Source organism: Dermacentor albipictus, chromosome 10, assembly GCF_038994185.2.
Source record: "Dermacentor albipictus isolate Rhodes 1998 colony chromosome 10, USDA_Dalb.pri_finalv2, whole genome shotgun sequence".
Taxonomy (NCBI): Eukaryota; Metazoa; Arthropoda; class Arachnida; order Ixodida; family Ixodidae; genus Dermacentor; species Dermacentor albipictus.
The window spans coordinates 31,550,017-31,568,988 of record NC_091830.1 but is presented as its reverse complement, the minus strand read 5'-3'; the positions used below and the strand labels follow the sequence as shown (position 1 = coordinate 31,568,988).

Below are 18,972 nucleotides of genomic sequence, written 5' to 3'. Positions count from 1 at the left end.
TGGGTAGAGTGAAAACAAAATGCACTATACTAATGGGAGACTTTAATGCCAAGGTAGGCAAGAAGCAGCCTGGAGACAAGGCAGTGGGGGAATATGGCACAGGCACTATAGAATAGCAGGGGAGAGTTATTAGTAGAGTTTGCGGAACAGAATAAAATGCGGATAATGAATACCTTCTTCCACAAGCGGGATAGGCGAAAGTGGACGTGGAGGAGCCCGAACGGCGAGACTAGAAATGAAATAGACTTAATACTATGCGCTAACCATGGCATCATACAAGATGTGGACGTGCCGGCAAGGTGTGCTGCCGTGACCACAGGATGGTAAGAACTCGAATTAGCCTAGACCTGAGGAGGGAACGGAAGAAACTGGTACATAAGAAGCCGATCAATGACTTAGCGGTAAGAGGGAAAATATAGGAATTCCAGATCAAGCTTCAGAACAGGTATTCGGCTTTAACTCAGGAAGAGGACCTTAGTGTTGAAGATAAGAACAACAATTTTGTGGGCATCATTAAGGAGTGTGCAATGGAAGTCGGTGGTAAGTCCATTAGGCAGAATACCAGTAAACTATCGCAGGAGACTAAAGATCTGATCAAGAAACGCCAATGTATGAAAGCCACTAACCCTACAGCTAGAATAGAACTGGCAGAACTTTCGAAGTTAATCAACAAGCGTAAGATAAGTGACATAAGGAACTATAATATGGATAGAATTGAACATGCTCTCAGGAACGGAGGAAGGCTAAAAGCAGTGAAGAAGAAACTAGGAATTGGCAAGAATCAGATATATGTGTTAAAAGACAAATCCGGCAATATCGTTACCAATATGGGTGAGATAGTTCAAGTGGCTGAGGAGTTCTATAGAGATTTATACAGTACCAGTGGCACCCACGACGATAATGGAAGATAAAATTGTCTAGAGGAATCGAAATCCCACAGGTAACGCCGGAAGAAGTAAAGAAAACCTTGGGAGATATGCAAAGGGGGAAGGCAGCTGGGGAGGATCAGGTAACAGCAGATTTGTTGAAGGATGGTGGACAGATTGTTCTAGGGAAACTGGCCACCCTGTATACGCAATGCCTCATGACCTCGAGCGTACCGGTATCTTGGAAGAACGCTAACATAATCGTAATCCATGAGAAAGGGGACGCCAAAGACTTGAAAAATTATAGACCGATCAGCTTACTGTCCGTTGCCTGCAAAGTATTTACTAAGGTAATCGCAAATAGAATCAGGAACAACTTAGACTTCTGTCAATCAAAGGACCAGGCAGGATTCCGTAAAGGCTACTCAACAATAGACCATATTCACACTATCAATCAGGTGATAGGGAAATGTGAGGAATATAACCAACCCTTATATATAGCTTTCATTGGTTACGAGAAAGCATTTGATTCTGTCGAAGCCTCAGCAGTCATGGAGGCATTACGGAACCAGGGTGTAGACGAGCCGTATGTAAAAATACTGAAATATATCTATAGCAGCTCCACAGTCACCGTAGTCCTCCATAAAGAAAGCAACAAAATCCCAATAAAGAAAGGCGTCAGGCAGGGAGATACGATCTCTCCAATGCTATTCACAGCGTGTTTACAGGAGGTATTCAGAGACCTGGATTGGGAAGAATCGGGGATAAAAGTTAATGGAGAATACCTTAGTAACTTGCGATTCGCTGATGATATTGCCTTGCTTAGTAACTCAGGGGACCAATTGCAATGCATGCTAACTGACCTGGAGAGGCAAAGCAGAAGAGTGGGTTTAAAAATTATTCTGCAGAAAACTAAAGTAATGTTTAATAGTCTCGGAAGAGAACGGCAATTTGCAATAGGTAGCGAGACACTAGAAGTTGTAAGGGAATACACTTACTTAGGGCAGGTAGTGACGGCGGATCCGGATCATGAGACGGAAATAATCAGGAGAATAAGAATGGGCTGGGGCGCGTTTGGCAGGCATTCTCAGATCATGAACAGCAGGTTGCCATTATCCATCAAAAGAAAAGTGTATAACAGCTGTGTTTTACCAGTACTCACCCACGGGGCAGAAACCTGGAGGCTTACGAAAAGGGTTCTACATAAATTGAGGACGACGCAACGAGCTATGAAAAGAAGAATGATGGGTGTAACGTTAAGGGATAAGAAAAGAACAGATTGGGGGAGGGAACAAACACGAGGTAATGACATCTTAGTTGAAATCAAGAAAAAGAAATGGGCATGGGCAGGACATGTAATGAGGAGGGAAGATAACCGATGGTCATTAAGGGTTACGGACTGGATTCCAAGGGAAGGGAAGCGTAGCAGGGCGCGGCAGAACGTTAGGTGGGCGGATGAGATTAAGAAGTTTGCAGGGATGACATGGCCACAATTAGTACATGACCGGGGTTGTTGGAGAAGTATGGGAGAGGCCTGTGCCCTGCAGTGGGCGTAACCAGGCTGATGATGATGATGACTATAATTTGTCAAAGCGCCTGCCTAAACGATGCGCACTCCGCGATATGAAATGCCAGCAATTTATTCAAAGCAACGTTCGGTTCACCGGGAAGAAATAAGTCCCGAGTGAAGTGTTTCGAAGAAACTGGTATAGCATCAGTCGTCACCTTTCCCCAACGCGCATTTATCGAAGCCGCTCACCGTCAGTTTCTTTCGCGAAAAGGTGAAATCATGCATTGCCGCGATGACACGCATAATGGTTCACGAGTCTTTCGAAATCCGTATTTCTTTTCCTTTCCGGGCTTGTGCGCGGCGGCATCACGACGATTTGAGAACTACGACACATTGAGCGCATATGCCGTGATAAGAGGTCCTCTTTCGCTTCACGCTTGAACCTGGATAAGCTGTTTCTCGAATCTCGGCTAGGGCCACTAGGGGGCGCTTTAGTAGGAGTCGCCAATCTCAGACGTCATGCCGAGGAACCGCGCGTTCTAGGTCATGCGTCAATTCCGGCGAGCAGTAATCAAGGTAGCGAAGTAATCAATACCCAGTAGCGAAGCTTCCATAGGAACCCACACGTTCAAAACATGACGGTTCATCGGCGGTTTATAGAGTCATTAGCGGCTCAAGGGGCTTAGTGTCATCTATGTATGGAGGGAACACTTCCGGCGGAAAAAAAAAATAATGTGACGCCATATTCATTAAAAACAAAAATTACGGCATCTTGTTTTCGAAGGCGCGAAATTTGTTTTGTTGGCCCGCTTTTAGAGCTATATATTCAAGTGCCCGCCATTCGACTTGATGGGCGTTTGGAGCTTTCAGCGCGGAAAGCGATGCAGGAAAACGCCAGCCGTACGGTTGTCGAAACCGCACCCCTGCAAAGAACATAGTACTTTCTTTGTAGGCCGACGAAAAGTTTAGGTGTAGAGTGCTGATGCTATCGTCGGATGCCAAGCCCGTCGGCCAGCGCAGTCGCACGAAAACTACACAATTATCTGATGGTCGTCACCCACTACTTTTGACTGAACAGGCTAAGAAGCGATGAAGCTACCCGCGTCACCAAATTGTCTGACGCGGGTGACTTCGACAATCAAAACGGCACAACCTGTGAGGGTGGCGTATTTCAACAGGCGAACTTTACGGGTGCGCCTTCCTGCACATTTCAAGAGGTGCATTGGGAGTGACAGTGACCTCAATGCCCCCTGTGTAACGATGGGCGCTGAAATTTATTTCTTCATAATAAAATTAGTGAAACTTGTACTTTCTTAACTCGTCACGAATATATAAAATTGACCAGGAATTTTATTTTTGTTGATCGAATATAACTATGTCTCACTTGAATTAAACGCTTTTTTGTTTCCCAATGTTTGTTCCCTCCAAACACAGTCGCACTTCAATCGCTGCTTCCATAAGCACCATTGCTGATGTCGGTGACAATTCGTTCTGGACCGCTTTTCGCCCGAAGCTTCGCGACCTATTTGGATCGAACTTGCCGTAATCGGGATGGCTTGTTCTTTTCAAGTTTTGGTATCGAAAACGGCTGTTACGGCGAGCTTTTCGTGTCACTTTCACGCGCCTTTCCAATGTAAAATTTTGCAGAGAGGTCTCCTTTATACCTGGAATACCTTAAACATAGGCTTTCTACGCGGTCCCGAATTTGGTTGCAGTTGGCCTTTGTTGAGCGATATACTGCTAATCATACTTTCAGCGCACCATTGAAGTTTTGTTGCCTAAAGTGCTATTCCAGAGAATTGCCATCTGCACAACCGTCACATGCGTCATTAATCAGTTCTGATAGACCACCAGGGCTGCCACGGCCGCTCTGATTGGCTGCTCAAAATGCAAACATCTGGAAATTCTACATGGCGAAATTTTTTCAATGCTCATATAGAATAGCACCCCCTGGCCTTCCAACACGTCTGAACAACTATACATGTCAGCTTTCTTGTAAGCTGATGAATGGAAGCCTAATATGAATGTCACCCGAGAAAGAAAAAAAAAACGAGGCACGTCACATTTTAAATAATAGGCATGACGTACACTCTGAGGCTTTCACGAGCAGTCTCTTCTCGATGCAGTCTTTTGCTGCCGTGCGAGTGTCCGATGAGGCCAAGGCGGAGTACAAGGCTTTGAAAGAGGACAAGAAGCACCGTTACATCGTCTACCACTTAAAGGACGGAGAAGTCATTGATGTGGAGGCTACGGGGGAACGCTCGGCCACCTATGCGGACTTTCTGGAGAAGGTGCGACAGAGCTACGCGGACGAGTGCCGCTGGTTCGTATTCGACTACGCCTACACAGCCGACAGCGGGATCGCCAGGGAAGCTGCAATCTTCATTACCTGGTGAGAACGCCATGCATGAGCCTATATCTGCGAGGTAATAGCAAGGTAAATATACCTGGTAGCCAGGGGCGTAGCCAGGGGGGGGGGGACTTATGGGGCTTGAGCCCCCCCCGAAATTTTTTCGTGCTGTCCATGCACCGCCGACCAAAGCGACCCCCGGCGCCGGAAATCACTCTGGATTTTGTCTAGAATGTCTTTTTGAAGCTCGAAAAGACATTTAACCGCGAAGATTGCGAACACGGGCTGGATTTCGTGGCAACGCCCATACACCGGCAGTCACATAACGCCAAGCAGTGCCATCCGAGTACAAAGTTTCAAGGGCGCTTTGATGGTGAGCGGGCTCGCCGCGGCATCTCACTGAGGCCACGGAATCTATGGAGCGCATGGATATCAATTGCGAAACTTTATGGGTATAAATCTTATAAGCTCTTGATGTGAAACGTGCATTGACATTTCCAAAGTTGTGCTTTAAATTTTCAATTGCGGAACTTTGTGGGTTTAATGTTGTTATAAACATTTGACGCCAAAAGTCCATTGACTTTTCTAAAGTCTTACATCGGAACATACAACGAGACAAGCCAATCAACACTCTAGCAACGAGTTGACAAAACACGCAGCGAGGTCCAATGAGACGATGCGTTGGGGGGGGTTCATTTGTGCCGTCATGTCACATAAAAAATATCAACATTTTTTTAACCTACGCCAGAACATCCATGTCAAGACACTAAAGCCAGCCAAAGTAACTACGTTCTTATTTATTTTTTCTACTTTGACTTTCATTCGCCGAGGACACATTGAGCCTCTTCAATTTTTTTTTTGTTCTCGCTACCCTACCCGCGGGCTGCCAGAGCGAGCCAGAGCGCATATGTTTTTCTCGTATGGCCCCGACCACCACGCGGTGCGCTTCGGTGGGCGCTCGGTGTGCTTTGGCCAAGTGGATTTTCACCTGACAGAGTTTTGGAAGCTTTCTGGCTAGCAGACGAGAAAAAGAAAAGAATGGTGGCTCGCCGCCATCGCTGTGGGGACTCGAAGGATTGCACCGCGTTCCTTGAGCGGAACCTTCCCGGAAAGTCTTGTTTCGCCGGTGTAGGATACTGAGCAGTATGCGTATGGTTCTCAGTGGGCCAAGCGTCTCATGTTTTCTTCGGTATTAATTTCGTAGCCCCATTAGGTGCCCGATGTGGGCATTCGATTCTGGCCAACATACCTTCCTATGCGTTTTTTTTTTCATTTCGGTGCCTCCGCCCCACAGAAAAAAAATACATTGTTGCGGCGCAGCGAATTGTCGCATGGTGAAAGTTCGATTTTGATACTTCTTTTGCGGAAAGTAATGGGCGACGGGACGCTTCAGTTGCCGTATACGTTTATTATATTATTGCGAAAGCAATTATATGGACACTCCAGGCGCAATCCTGCCGTCGCCGTCACCCTCATTTTTCGTATAAAGTCCAAGGGTGATGCTGTATGTGCGAGTGAAAGCGTAGGAGGGGAGGTGGAATGGGTGAGCCTACGATGGTGGCTCAGTCTTGTGTGCGCAAAGGAGAAAAGCGAGGAGGAAGCGCGCCGCCTTCCGTCGCGCGCAATACATCGGGGGGAGTGGATGGAATGGGGGCGGAATCTAGGATTCTGTGAATCTATGATTGTGCAACATGTTTATTTGCCTTGTTTGACGCATTATATACATTTACTTTTTCTTAGATACATAGACTCATTGGAGACTTATACGTATACTGAAAAATCTTGTTGCGAGGTTTTGTGTACACATGCAGTGAACTTTGTTTCCAGTGACACTTTTTGTCCTTTATCAAGCCGTATTTTCGCATTTGTATATACCACTGTATCTTTGCATTTCTAATGTACGAGGGCGAGTCAAATGAAAGTGAGCCTACCCTAACCGCGCAATAATGGTTCGGTTCATTATCTGCAAGGCATGCGCGTAGGAGAACGGCATGTCTCATTTGAAAAAGTGACATGCTGGTGTGAAGATAAATGTTCTTTAATGCTCTCATACACTGGGTTGAATATGGTTGCGTCACGTAATGGAAACTTCAAAAGTTGAACAGCTTGGTGTCGCGAAGTTTTTAACAGCTAAAGGTGTTTCCAAAACAGAAATTAATCGCCGTATGGCTGCCGTTTACGTTGAACACGGCATTTCATTGACCACTGTGAAGCGTTGGAGCAAACGGTTTAAAGGACGTTGTAAAGACATTCCAAGACCGGGCCAAAACCATCGTGCAATCACCCCCCACACAATTTCAAAGGTTCATGAGCTGATGAAACAAGAACGGAGGATAAGCATCGATGAACTGGCAGACCGTCTGAACATCAGTCACGGTTCGCTTCACGCCATAATTCATGAGCTTCTCGGTTATCGGCTCTTTGGTGCGCAATGGATCCCCAAGATTTTTATCCATCGCGAGAAGACGAAGAAGCTTCGCGCTGCCTTGACTCATCTGATCGGGTATCACAATGAGCATGGCGACTTCTTGTTTGCAATTGTGATCGGGGACGAACCTTGGTGCCACTACTACGAGCCTGAAACACGACGGCAAAGCTTACAGTGGAAACATTCGAATTTACCACGCCCAAAGAACGCAAAGGCCATCATTTCCACTGGAAATGTGTTGTTGCATTTTTTTTTCGGTCGTCAGGGTCCATTACTGATATAATTTGCTAAATCTTGAGAGGCTATCAATTGTTTCCGCTATTGTGAAACGCCAGAACGGCAGCGTGTCGCAATCAAGAACGAACAACGTGGAAAATTGACGAATGGGGTCATCTTGTTCCACGACAATGCCCTTCCCCACATCGCTGATGTGGTTAATACAAAACTGGCAAATTTCAAGTGGGAAACGCTGCAGCCTCCGCCATACACCTCAGACCTGTCACCTTGCGACTTCTACATTTTGGGGCAACCGAAAAAACAGCTCAAGGGAACCAGATACAGACTTTTTGAAGCAGCAACCCAAGGAGTTTTATAAGACGGGAATCACGCGACTCTTTAGTCAATGGGACAAATGTCTAAATTGTCATGAAGACTACTTTTCAATGAAGTACCCCGTTGTTGGCTCACATTCATTTGACTTGCCCTCGTATATCTTGCAGAATTCCTGCTTTTTATACATGCCCTCTGTTGCGGCTATAATTTCGGTGCAATTACTCACGATACACGACCGGTGACAGCTGCTCCTGCGTAATACTTTAAAACAAATTACAGCGTCATTGAGATTTTTCACTGGCCATTGCATATATACAAGAATGCAAGCACGGTTCTTGAATGACAAAGTTTCATTAACATATTTGTCCTCAACTTGTTGAGTTCATTGCCTTTTAATTTTTCATATCAGCGGCATGCACTGCTTTCCTGGTTTCGAACTGATATAGCGCTAAAGTTCGTGTGATATTTTTTTGTTTAATAAATAGACAAAAATATGGAAGCATCGATATCAGTTATTTTGGGCAAAATTTTTGGCACATACGAGTATATTCTTTTATGAAAAAATACATATTTTATTGTTGTGACTTAAATGAAATAATTGACCACCCAAATGAAAAATCCGAAACCAGTAGTCACTAGAATTAAACTTTTTCTTTTAAATGCAACAAACCTCCTCAAATTTGGTGAAGTGATTGCAGGGAAAAACTAATTCCCCTTCTACATGTATTTAAATAGGAGCACACGAGCTACAGCTTCCTCCAACAAAATTTCTGGCTACGCCACTGGCCCCATGTATATATATATATATATATATATATATATATATATATATATATATATATATATATATATATATATATATATATACACACACATGGGGCCAGTGGCGTATATAGCTCCCCCGAACAAAATTTCTGGCTACGCCACTGCTGGTAGCGAAGCTTCCATAGGAGCCCATACGTTCAAAACATGGCGGTCCATCGCCGGTTCATGGGGCTAAGCGCCATCTGTATGTGGTGGGAACACTTCCGGCGGAAGAAAAAATAACGTGACGCCATGTCCGTTAAAAGCAGAAGTGACGTCATTTTGTTTTCGAAAGCGCGAAATTTGTTTTGTTGTTCTTCCTTTGGAGCTATATATTCAAATGCCCCGCCATTCGACTTGATGGGCGTTTCGAGCTTTCAACGTGGAAAGCGATGCAGGAAAAGGCCAGCCGTACGGTTGTAGAAATCGCATCCCTGCACAGAACATATGGAACATACTTTCTTTGGAGGCCGACGAAAGCTTTAGGTGTAGAGTGCTGATCCTATTGTCGGATGCCAAGCCCGTCGGCCAGCGCAGTCGCACGAAAATAACCACACAATTATCTGGCGGTCGTAACTCACTACTTTTGACTGAACAGATTAAGAAGCAGTGAAGCTACCCGCGTCACCAAATTCAGACAAACTTCGACAAGCAAGAAAGCACAAATTGTGAGGGGGGCGTATTTCAACAGGTGATACGAGTGCGCCTTTCTGTCCATTTCAAGACGTGCATTGCACTGCGAGCGATAGTGGCGTCAACGCCCCCTGTACCGATGGGCGCTGAAAAGAAATGCATTTATTAATAATAATAAAATTAAACGTATTTTCTTAACTCATCACGAATATATAAAATTGACTAGGAATTTTATTTTCGTTGAATGAATCTAGCTGTGTCTCGTTTGAATTAAAAGACGCGTTTTTCTTTCCCAATGTTTGTTCCCTCCAAACATAGTCGCGCTTCAATCGCTGCTCCCATAACCCCCCATGTTGATGTCGGTGACAATCTGTACTGAACCGCTTTTCGCCCGAAGCTTCGCGACCTATTTGGATCGACCTTGGTAATAGCCCCGTGAATTTACACTCCAGTGCCGCGTGGCCAAAGGCGCGTCCAATCATATAGCGGTGACAGATGGCGCCACCGCTCCGATGCAAGCAAACTCGGTCCTTTTCTTTCTTAATTTAGTGCCATCGCCGCAGACAATGCCCACTTCGTCTTTGTTGTGAACAAAGCGGGCAAGCAATCCTCGTAAACGTGGTATATTAAACTGAGCCCACTGCAATATACTAACTCTCTGCGAAGTTTGATAGGAAATAAGCCGGTAGGCTTAGCTGGAAAAGTTATGTACACCTGGCCCTCCTGTTTACGTAGCACTCTGTATATAAAATTATACCTGAACGACGAAAAGGGGCGCATATGAGTGTCTCACCACATGTGTTCTGTCTCCAGTGGCTATTTCTGTCTCCAGTGGCGCGAACGCACGCGCTCCCCTTTCGTTGCAACTGAGCTGTAAGTATTGGCCTCGAGCTCCACCACTGGAAAAGCTGGCGCCACCGTCGGCGTGACGTGCTAGGAGGGATCACGTGGACATAGCGGCCGCGTCGGCTGCTTCGGGCGCGCCGAAGCGAGCTGAAAACGAGTTTAAATTCCCTCCTACGCTGCGGTTTTCATTTAGTGGCGAAATTTTCCCACTTCGAGTGTCTCCTTTACAACGCTTGAAAGCACTACAATAGGTAGTGGCTGCCTTTGAAGGCGCGCAACATGGTAGGCTACTGCTCGGTGCCGCAGGGCCGGACGCACGTAACGGAGGCCGGTGTCGGCCTTATTCACACGTAGCCGCAGGACAAGAAGCTGTGTGAAGCTTGGCTCGCGAAACATAAAACCGGCAGTCATCGGCTACAACTCGGGTATGCAGCAAGCACAGACGTGAGGAAGATTTCTGCTACACTGTAAAATAATTTACACCCCTAAGGGTTTTTTTCGGTGTCTATAACTAACCCCCTAGCACCCTCGAAAAAGCTGGGTTTTATAGGGAATTACACCCTTATGATGGTTATTCTATATTCCAATAACACCCTATCCCTTGAGGGTGTTTTGAACAACATATTACCCTTCGACCAATGGGGTGTAAGGGTGTGATCAGGAATGTATTACCCCTTCACCTATCGGGTGTAATGAGCAATATAATAGCCCTTGAAGTACGGCATGTGGAAGCGGGTACATATGCACTTCATTGTTTGTTTCTAAGTCTACAGTTAGGCTAGCACACAGAAATGTTATGTATGGTGTGCATACAATAGGTAATGTGTTTACAAACGCACTGCATAGCAACTTTGAGAGAAAACACATTATCACTTGTGAGTGTTCTGCGTGAAATGGTCCCATTTATCACAGATACAGAGTGACTGCATGGAGGGTCATTTATTCTAGCCTCCTGTACAATATTTTGAGCTTGCACTATGCCTTGTATGTGGTGACAAGTCTTGCGGCCGGTCTACATTGAAGAACAGTCTCATTTAAACCAAAGTTCCAGGGCACAGGCGAGGATGATGATGCCTTTTTGTAGCTCCATTCCAATGTCCTAAGGCAAGCCATCATAGATGAAGCCATTTCTTCATTCATCACTGTAGCGATCTGCTTCTTTTCTACCTGGAAAATGATTTGTTGCAATTTAATGTCAGGAAAAGTACACGAAACATGACTAGCAGCGCTTCCCTGCATCATTCACTTTAATATTTCAAGATCACATGAAGAGCAGGTTAAAGAAAACAAGCACAGATAGTGCTTACTTCCAGGAAATCGTTATTTCGAAAGAATAAGGCATTTATTCTGCCACATCATGAATGTAGGAGAGACAGGCTACACAACTATATGAGGGCAATTCAGAAATTATTGCCTCCAAGCCCACTACTTTGCCAATATTACAGCAAACATTTTGAACTTTTTATCATTGATGCACTTATGTTTAAGCTATCGAATGTCACTTGCCTCGCCTTCCTATCTCTTCTCGTTCCAGAGTAATCGAGCAATTCATGGCATCCAGTGGTGACGTCCTGTTGAAACAACAGGCTGCAATTGAATTTCTGACTGTGGAAGGTTGTGCGCATATCAACATTCATGGCCATTTGACTGCAGTTTACAGGAATGCCTGTGTTGACGTCAGCAAGGACTGTGAAAGGCCAAAATCCTACCACATCAAATCTCCCGGATCAGCACCAAAATGGATGGCCCACAATGGCTTCTGATGAGGGTCATGAACATCAGCAGATGAGTTGACTCGGTGCAATCGCAGGATCAAGCAACACCAGATTGCAACACTCACCATTTCCATTGGCTCAGTGAACCACATCATTAAAGACCTGCGTTACAAGAAGACTTGTGCTTGTTGGGTGTCACGGTAACTGACGACTGACATGAAAAAGTCGAAGCATAGCCAAAAGTTCAATTCTTGTAACCCAGGAGGTTTTTAATTATGTGGTTCACTGAACCAATGGAAATAGCGAGTGTTGCTGCAATCTGGTGTTGCTTGATCCTACGATTGACCCGATTCAACTCGTCTGCCTGATGTTGATGATCCTCATAAGAAGCCATTGTGGGCTGTCCAGTTCGGTGCTGATCCTGGACATTTGATGCGGCTGGATTTCGATGTTTCTCAGTACTTGCCCACCTACGCACAGTGCTGATTTCAACACAGGCATCCCCGTAAACTGCTTTCAGATGGCAATGAATGTTGAAGGGCGCAGAACCATCCACAGTGAGAAATTCAATTACAGCCCACTGTTTCAACCGGACATCACCACTGGATGCCATGCATTGCTCGATTACTTTGGAACGCGAAGAGATAGGAAGATGGGGCAAGTGACATTCTATAGCTTAAACATCAGTGCATTAATGATAAAGGGCCAAAATGTTTTCAGTACTACTGGTAAAGTAGTGGGTTGTGCATCAGTGCCCAACCCACTTTTGTGCATCAGTGCATAAAAGTACATTTTGTTAAAAAAGTAAGTGGAACAACAGTGCATTTTTCCGGCAAGTTTGATGGTGCATATCTCCAAACTGACGCCATTCTGGAAATCAATTCCAAGTAGATACACCATGTAATCTCAATGGCTATGATTCGTAAATTACAATATGTGCCCCAGATATGTGGTGGCGCTGGCAAACACTCCCAGCGTTCTACTAGGAAGCATAAATACCCAAGAAAGTGATGGGGAAATGGCGCCCGCAGTAGTTCAATTGGTAAAGCATCTAACGCGTAATGCAAAGACGTGGGTTGGTTCCCCACCTGCAGCAAGCTGTTTTTTCATCCACTTTCATTTCCATTAATTTATCATTTCTTTATTTCATTTGTTAATCACAAGTAATTTACCCTAACTTGTCCTTGGTGTCAGTGTTTGCTGGCTTCTTAGGATATGATTAATAAACATCGGGTTTCTTGGTTAAGCCCCTTTCTTTTCAGTTATATTAGCTATAATGTAATTCATTCGAAAGATAATAAATTTTTTAATTAGTTTAATATGTTTCGATTTCTTGTGCTAGATATATCTGCGTGTTTGAATATTCCTGTCAAGGACTAGAATTATGCTATATGCAACAGGACTATATTTAAAAATTCCACAAGACTGAAAATCATCACCCTGTATAAAAACAGTGTGAATTTAAAAACAAGCTTCAGTGAACCTTATTGAATCAGCAAATGGCCAGTGTAACTAGTCTGATCATCCTGGAAATCTTTTGTAGCTTATAAGCATAGTGCATTTCAATTCCACATTTAGGAGTGCAAATTTTTCTTGAATTCAGCTTGTTCTTTTTAACAGCTAGCATCCCTGCCAGTTTGCTTAAACATAATGTTGCATGACTTCGACAGTACTGCACAATCACTTTTTTCTGCTCACAGTGTCTAGTGATGTGTCTTTAGCAGCTGAGATAATTAATGTTCATGCAGATAAACATCAGAAAACATTGCAATAACTGCCAAGAAAATGCAATCATGCGTTTTGTTTACAAAAGAGCATGTGCTCTACCTTCTGCCAGGTTTGTTCTCCATGTCAGGCTAGAACAGAACTTGCACAAGAGGCACCTTTTGCATCCATGAAGATATTTTATGAGGTTATGGTGGTGTCGAAGCATGACATCAACCATAACACTTTAAACTATTTTATGAAACAGGTATTTGTACAAAGAGAGAAAAGGCACCAATTTTGAATTTATCACATTTGGTTTAGAGTACCATAGTATAAATGGCTCAACTAGTACAGGTACGCAAACGGGCTAGTTGGTATTGGTCGATGACGTTAGACAATGTGAACTCGACAAAGGATGAAGAAAGAGGCGATAGCATTTGTTCCATTTCTCGCCACTTTTGACGTCCCTTGTACAAGTCTGCGCTGTCTGTTGAACATCATGGATCAACTAGTACAGCCTGAAAAAAATATGTCATGAAAGAAAACTTTGGCTTTCAACCTCGACAATTCTGCCTGTTAGGTATTATGGTTTCTTTAGAACTTATTTCTTTATACAAAGTCAGACCCATCAAGTAAAGCTTACTGAGAAAGAAATGAAGAACAACGTCAACACCTCTCAAGGCACATGCATCAAAGGAGTCAGAGCATCATACACATTACCTTTAGGTGCAAGAGTATTCTCTTTCTTAAGCAAACTGCATTTCTAGTTCCTTAAAGCCTATATATTTATTTGCCACAGCTATGGGAAAATCACAAGGTGGAAAAGATGTGTTGGTGCAATTTCAACTATTATGTACACAGCAAAAGGTAAAGCACAGGAAGTCTCACTGCTCCTCTGTCTAAATGACATTCAGTTTCATTTGTCATGTCCACTCCTATCCTGATGGCAGCAGAAACAGGAAGACAGCAGCGTGGTTCAGAAAGTAGACGAAGGAGCTGATATCCTAGCTGGCATAAAGAGTAAAAAAGGGGAGCTGGTCAGGCCATGTAGTGCAGACGTGAGACATCATTAACTAGTGCGAAAAAGACAACGGACGACAGCTAGAAGCACACAGGACAGAACTCTAGGCTTCAACTGAAATTTTGGCTACACAGAAACATAGGATTCAGGGGATGCGACCTCAACGCATGGAAGCAACATTTATCTTTTCTTTTCCCTGCCTGACACAGGAGGTATTGGAGCCAATCGATGGGCAGGTTCATTTCGAGATACGAACACTCTTTTTTGGCGAGAGCAAGGGAAGGGGTGCTTACACACTTATCACCCGCTTTTCGATGCAAAGTGCTTCGAATATTTTCATGCCGACCTGCATCTAGAGCCGCGTGGGCAGCTGAGTGCTTTGAAACTGCTCAGTGCATGAGCACGTACAGCAATGATTGGCCAGATGGCCACCAGCCATGACAGCTGCCCTATCTTTGTTCCCCCAAGCGGTCGTTTAAACACGGACCTGTTTGACTTGAGGACACATAGGGCAGCTTTGAGTGCCTTGGTGGCTGGTGGCCACATGGCCAATCATCGCCATACGTGCTCGTGCACCGAGCAGTTTCAAAGCAATCGTGTGCTCAGGCAGCTCCAGAAGCAGGTACATAGGGAAATATACGAACCACTTTGCATCAAAAAAGCGGGGAATAGGTGTGTAAGCACCCCTCTCTGGCTCTTACCAAGAATGTTCGTAAGTGAAATTAACCTGTTCATAAATTTGTTCCGATAGCTCCTGTGTTGTTTCTGTCCGTCGACATTCTATGCATTCCATGTTTCTGTGTAGCAAAAATTTCAGTTGAAGTCTAGACTTCTTTCTTATGTGCTTCTTGATGTTGTCTTTTTCACGCTAGTTATTGATGCCTCGAGTCTGCAATGAGCACCAACTAGCCAAAGTGCCTTCTTCAACCATGTAATGCATAGGGCAGATAACCGGTGGCACATTCGAGTTACAGAATGGATGCCAAGAGAAGAGAAGGGTAGTCAAGGACGGTAGAGAAGTAGACTACGATGAAGTCAAAAAATTTTGCAGGCTTCACTTTGAATCAGCTAGCGCAAGACAGGGGTAATTGGAGCTCACTGGGGGAGGTCTTCATCCTCCGGTGAAAAAAATATGTAGGCCAATTGTGATGAAAAAAGTATACCTGTCGGGTCAGACGTCTTCACTGTCTTTTGAGCAATGTGTAGGCCCAAGACAGCCAGTCGGTTCCCATGCAATTGCTTCATGCTGACTGCAACTGCATGGGCACAAGAAAACAACCCACCATTAATACCATTCAAGATTGACGACTCAATAAAAGAACCTCTCAAAACTGCAAATACAATTAAGCATTTACCAGCTTAATAAATACATATATAAAGGCCAAGAATAGTTACAATAACCATACACTTTATAACTAGACATTAAAATAAGGTAGTGAAGCGTACAATGACCGTAGGACGCTACGCTAAGTGCAATTTATTTCATAAATACTGTTGACAACTGACAGGACGCCTTAGGCAGGGTTCAGTCACACACCAAGAAAACAAATAGTAGTAATAATAAGCACGCCTGCGTGAAACCAAGAAACGAGTCCAAGGACGAGAAAAAAATTGATTAGGCTCGGTGTGCTTATTTATACAAAAAGATAAATTTATAAACAAATAGCGCAACCACGCATTCATCCGCAACCGCACGACAGCTTCTATAACAAACGAGCACAACTTAAAGCGATTGATAAGTACAGTCGCCCAAATCTTTAACTGGTGTGCGGGAGCGGCGACTTTTCCGTGCGTCAGCGCCGTTTGACGGGGCGAGGCTGGAAAGAGTCTGAGGCTAAGCGCATGCGGACAAAGCGCGCTCAGCTGGGCCCATCGTCTACTAGGCTGTTTCCAGCCTCGCCGCGTCATACGGCGCTGACGCCCGGAAAAGTCGCCGCTCCCGCACACCAGTTAAAGATTTGGGCGACTGTACATAGCCGGGACGGTCGTGGTTCTTTTGTTTTGCATTAGTTCTAGTCATGAAACCACAAGCATTGCAAGCTGCCTGCGCCATTACCTACCACGGGACCTCCGACAAAAAAATAAATAAATAATAACAATTGAAAGTACACAAGCGACATTCAATACGGTTGTCACACTGCACACTTTTGGCCGCGATCGATCCTGACTGGAATCGAATTTCTGGACGCGTTTGGCCTCGTTGCACAATCGGTGGACGGGAGCCAATCGCGGTCGAAAATTTCGATCCAGAACGCGCTCAATCGTGCTCGAAAGTGGCCGTGTGACACCGGTATAAGTCTGCGCCCATCTTTGGTAACAGAAAGAACCAATTAGTCAAACCAAAGTATTATTTACCTGCCTGCGCCGAATACTGACGCGTAGCAGTACTTAATTCTCTACAACTCTAGTTGAGGACACCTGAACAATGAAACATTCATTTCTTTTTTTATTTTTCACATTCGGTGCCCATAGGCTACGCCTGGAGTACATATACTACACTCGCATCCAACACACCTTGCGCTGTCCTTTAAATAAATTACGCGAAAATTACTACCACAATGACGCACCATAAAAAACGCGACGCTGAACGTGGCTACGTACGTACCTTTTATATGAGCAGTTCATGCGCCTTGCAAAAGGCCCTCGGTTTGAAGGCGAAGCGCTGTCACGATCTGTACTCTGGGCACGCCGTTTTGTTTACGTAGTGGATGGACCATGTTGACGATGCATTCCGCCGAAAAACAAAACGTCCATTTCATCACTGTTCAGGCCGAATGGAAGATGTTTTCTCCTTGGCCACGAATGACGGCCGTCGTAGGCGTAGTAAACACACTGTCACAAAGAAACACCGATGTCGTAGGCCGCTGGTGCCCTTCTTTCTCACGCATAATCGCGTCGCCTTCACTCCGGACGCTCACTTCGCGTCGATGAGCACAAAAGTACACGAAAACAACGAGGTGGTACAACCTAAACGCAGCAAAAAACAATCTAATTACTCACAACTTCAAGAATGTCACGGAGAACACACACATGTGCACCCGGCGGCCCGCCGCGAGACTCAGGAAATGACGTAGCGGCGATAGCGGCGACACTCGGCGGGGGAAGTTATTTCAATTTCGGTTTCGTTTTCGGCGTAAACTGCTGACACGCGCGTGGTAGAAGCGAAGTGCCATACCAAAACGCTGCTGCCACGCACGGAAGTGACGTCACAGTTATGATGACGTTCTTTAAACAAGTATGGCGCGTTCCGGTTTATAGTTTTGCGCGCGCTGCTGGAGCTGCTTCAGCTTTTCAGCTTAGCTAAAACACAATGTTACGGTTTCTTACTGTGTTGTGTGATAGAATGTTGTTCTAGTTAGTTGCGCTGGAAGAACCGGATGGTGTTCGAGCTTGCGATCTCGAGCCACACTTGGGCGCAACGCTGGAGCAGCTCGTTTCTTTATGCCTTGGAGCGCGTTTATGGTTGGTAGTGTGGTCTTGTGCAGCTCCTGTTACGTTTTTTAGTGCTATTGCTCTTGTTTGTTGAATTTACTGATGTGAATGGAGCATATGTAAGCTCTCAGTTTGGCAGAACTTTTTGGCACTCGTCACGGACAGTTGCTGACAATGCCTTCAGGCGGGAACAGGCCTTTCTGTTAGATTCACGTTTCACGTCCAGGCTTTCGTTACTAGGCTTCTGCGTGCGTAAGGCGACACGAAATGTTTGAATGCACTTTGCTCATCGACAAAAGGCGCCCTTACTTTGCACAGCGATTTGGAAATGTGTATGCACCCTACATCGGCGTCAATGCCGACGCGCACCACTTCTGCGTTTTCGAACTCGAGAGCAGTGTGTCGACGTGGTGTCCAAGGCCAAACAGGCATCCGACTTTGCCAGAAGGCGTACACACAACTTAAAGAATCGCTACATACGACACACCCTGCAATATGCATGATCCGTGTCGGCACCATATGAAGTCGGCGCTGTGCTACCACGACTCTTCGAAACCGACAGTCCAAATGATGCGACATGTCGTGCTGTTTCGTGGATGCGGCACAGTTCGTTCGAAGCTTCTGTAGCTTCGTAACGGCAACGTTATTCGTACTCGCCGATATTACACAGTGATTTGTACACACCACACAGCGACAAGGAATCGCAACGGTCCTCCCACTGCGTGCACGCGTGTGTAGGCGCCGACAGTCATTTTCGATTTTAAAACGCTGCACAAAATAAAGGCTTTATTTATTTAGGCATAGTGTATTTAACAACAAAACGATAACGTTAGCATTTCATGTATATTTTACTAAGTTTTCTTTTTGTGACGTCATCATGCGTGGCAGCAGCGGACTCCACTTGGGGTCGTCTGCTGCCACGCGCGTGCACCCAGCGCCGGCCTTCGTTTTCAAGGCATAAAAACAAATATTCTTTTAAACTGTGTGTGCACTATTTTCAAAGCTATTTATTTTACGTTACCTCTAAGCCATTTTCTGTGTTTACGAGTAGTTTCACTGGAAATTTATTTACAGAAACATGGGCTGATATCAAATCAAATGGGGCAAA

The 18,972-nt window shown here is 45.0% G+C and overlaps 1 protein-coding gene and 1 long non-coding RNA gene across 2 annotated transcripts in view; one reads left to right on the top strand and one right to left on the bottom strand.

Annotated features, from left to right (window-relative positions):
- Positions 1-18,972, top strand: part of LOC135912225 (cofilin/actin-depolymerizing factor homolog) — a 31,367-nt gene that overhangs the window by 5,375 nt on the left and 7,020 nt on the right. Inside the window, exon 2 of the mRNA XM_070526965.1 lies at positions 4,503-4,768. Coding sequence (XP_070383066.1) covers positions 4,503-4,768 — 266 coding nt within the window. The remainder of the gene's footprint in view (positions 1-4,502; positions 4,769-18,972) is intronic.
- LOC139050711 (uncharacterized) lies at positions 10,680-17,470 on the bottom strand. The gene is made up of 3 exons (XR_011509043.1): positions 17,038-17,470; positions 15,596-15,688; positions 10,680-11,156 (listed from the first exon to the last, which is right to left on the bottom strand). It is a non-coding gene; the product is annotated as an uncharacterized lncRNA (long non-coding RNA).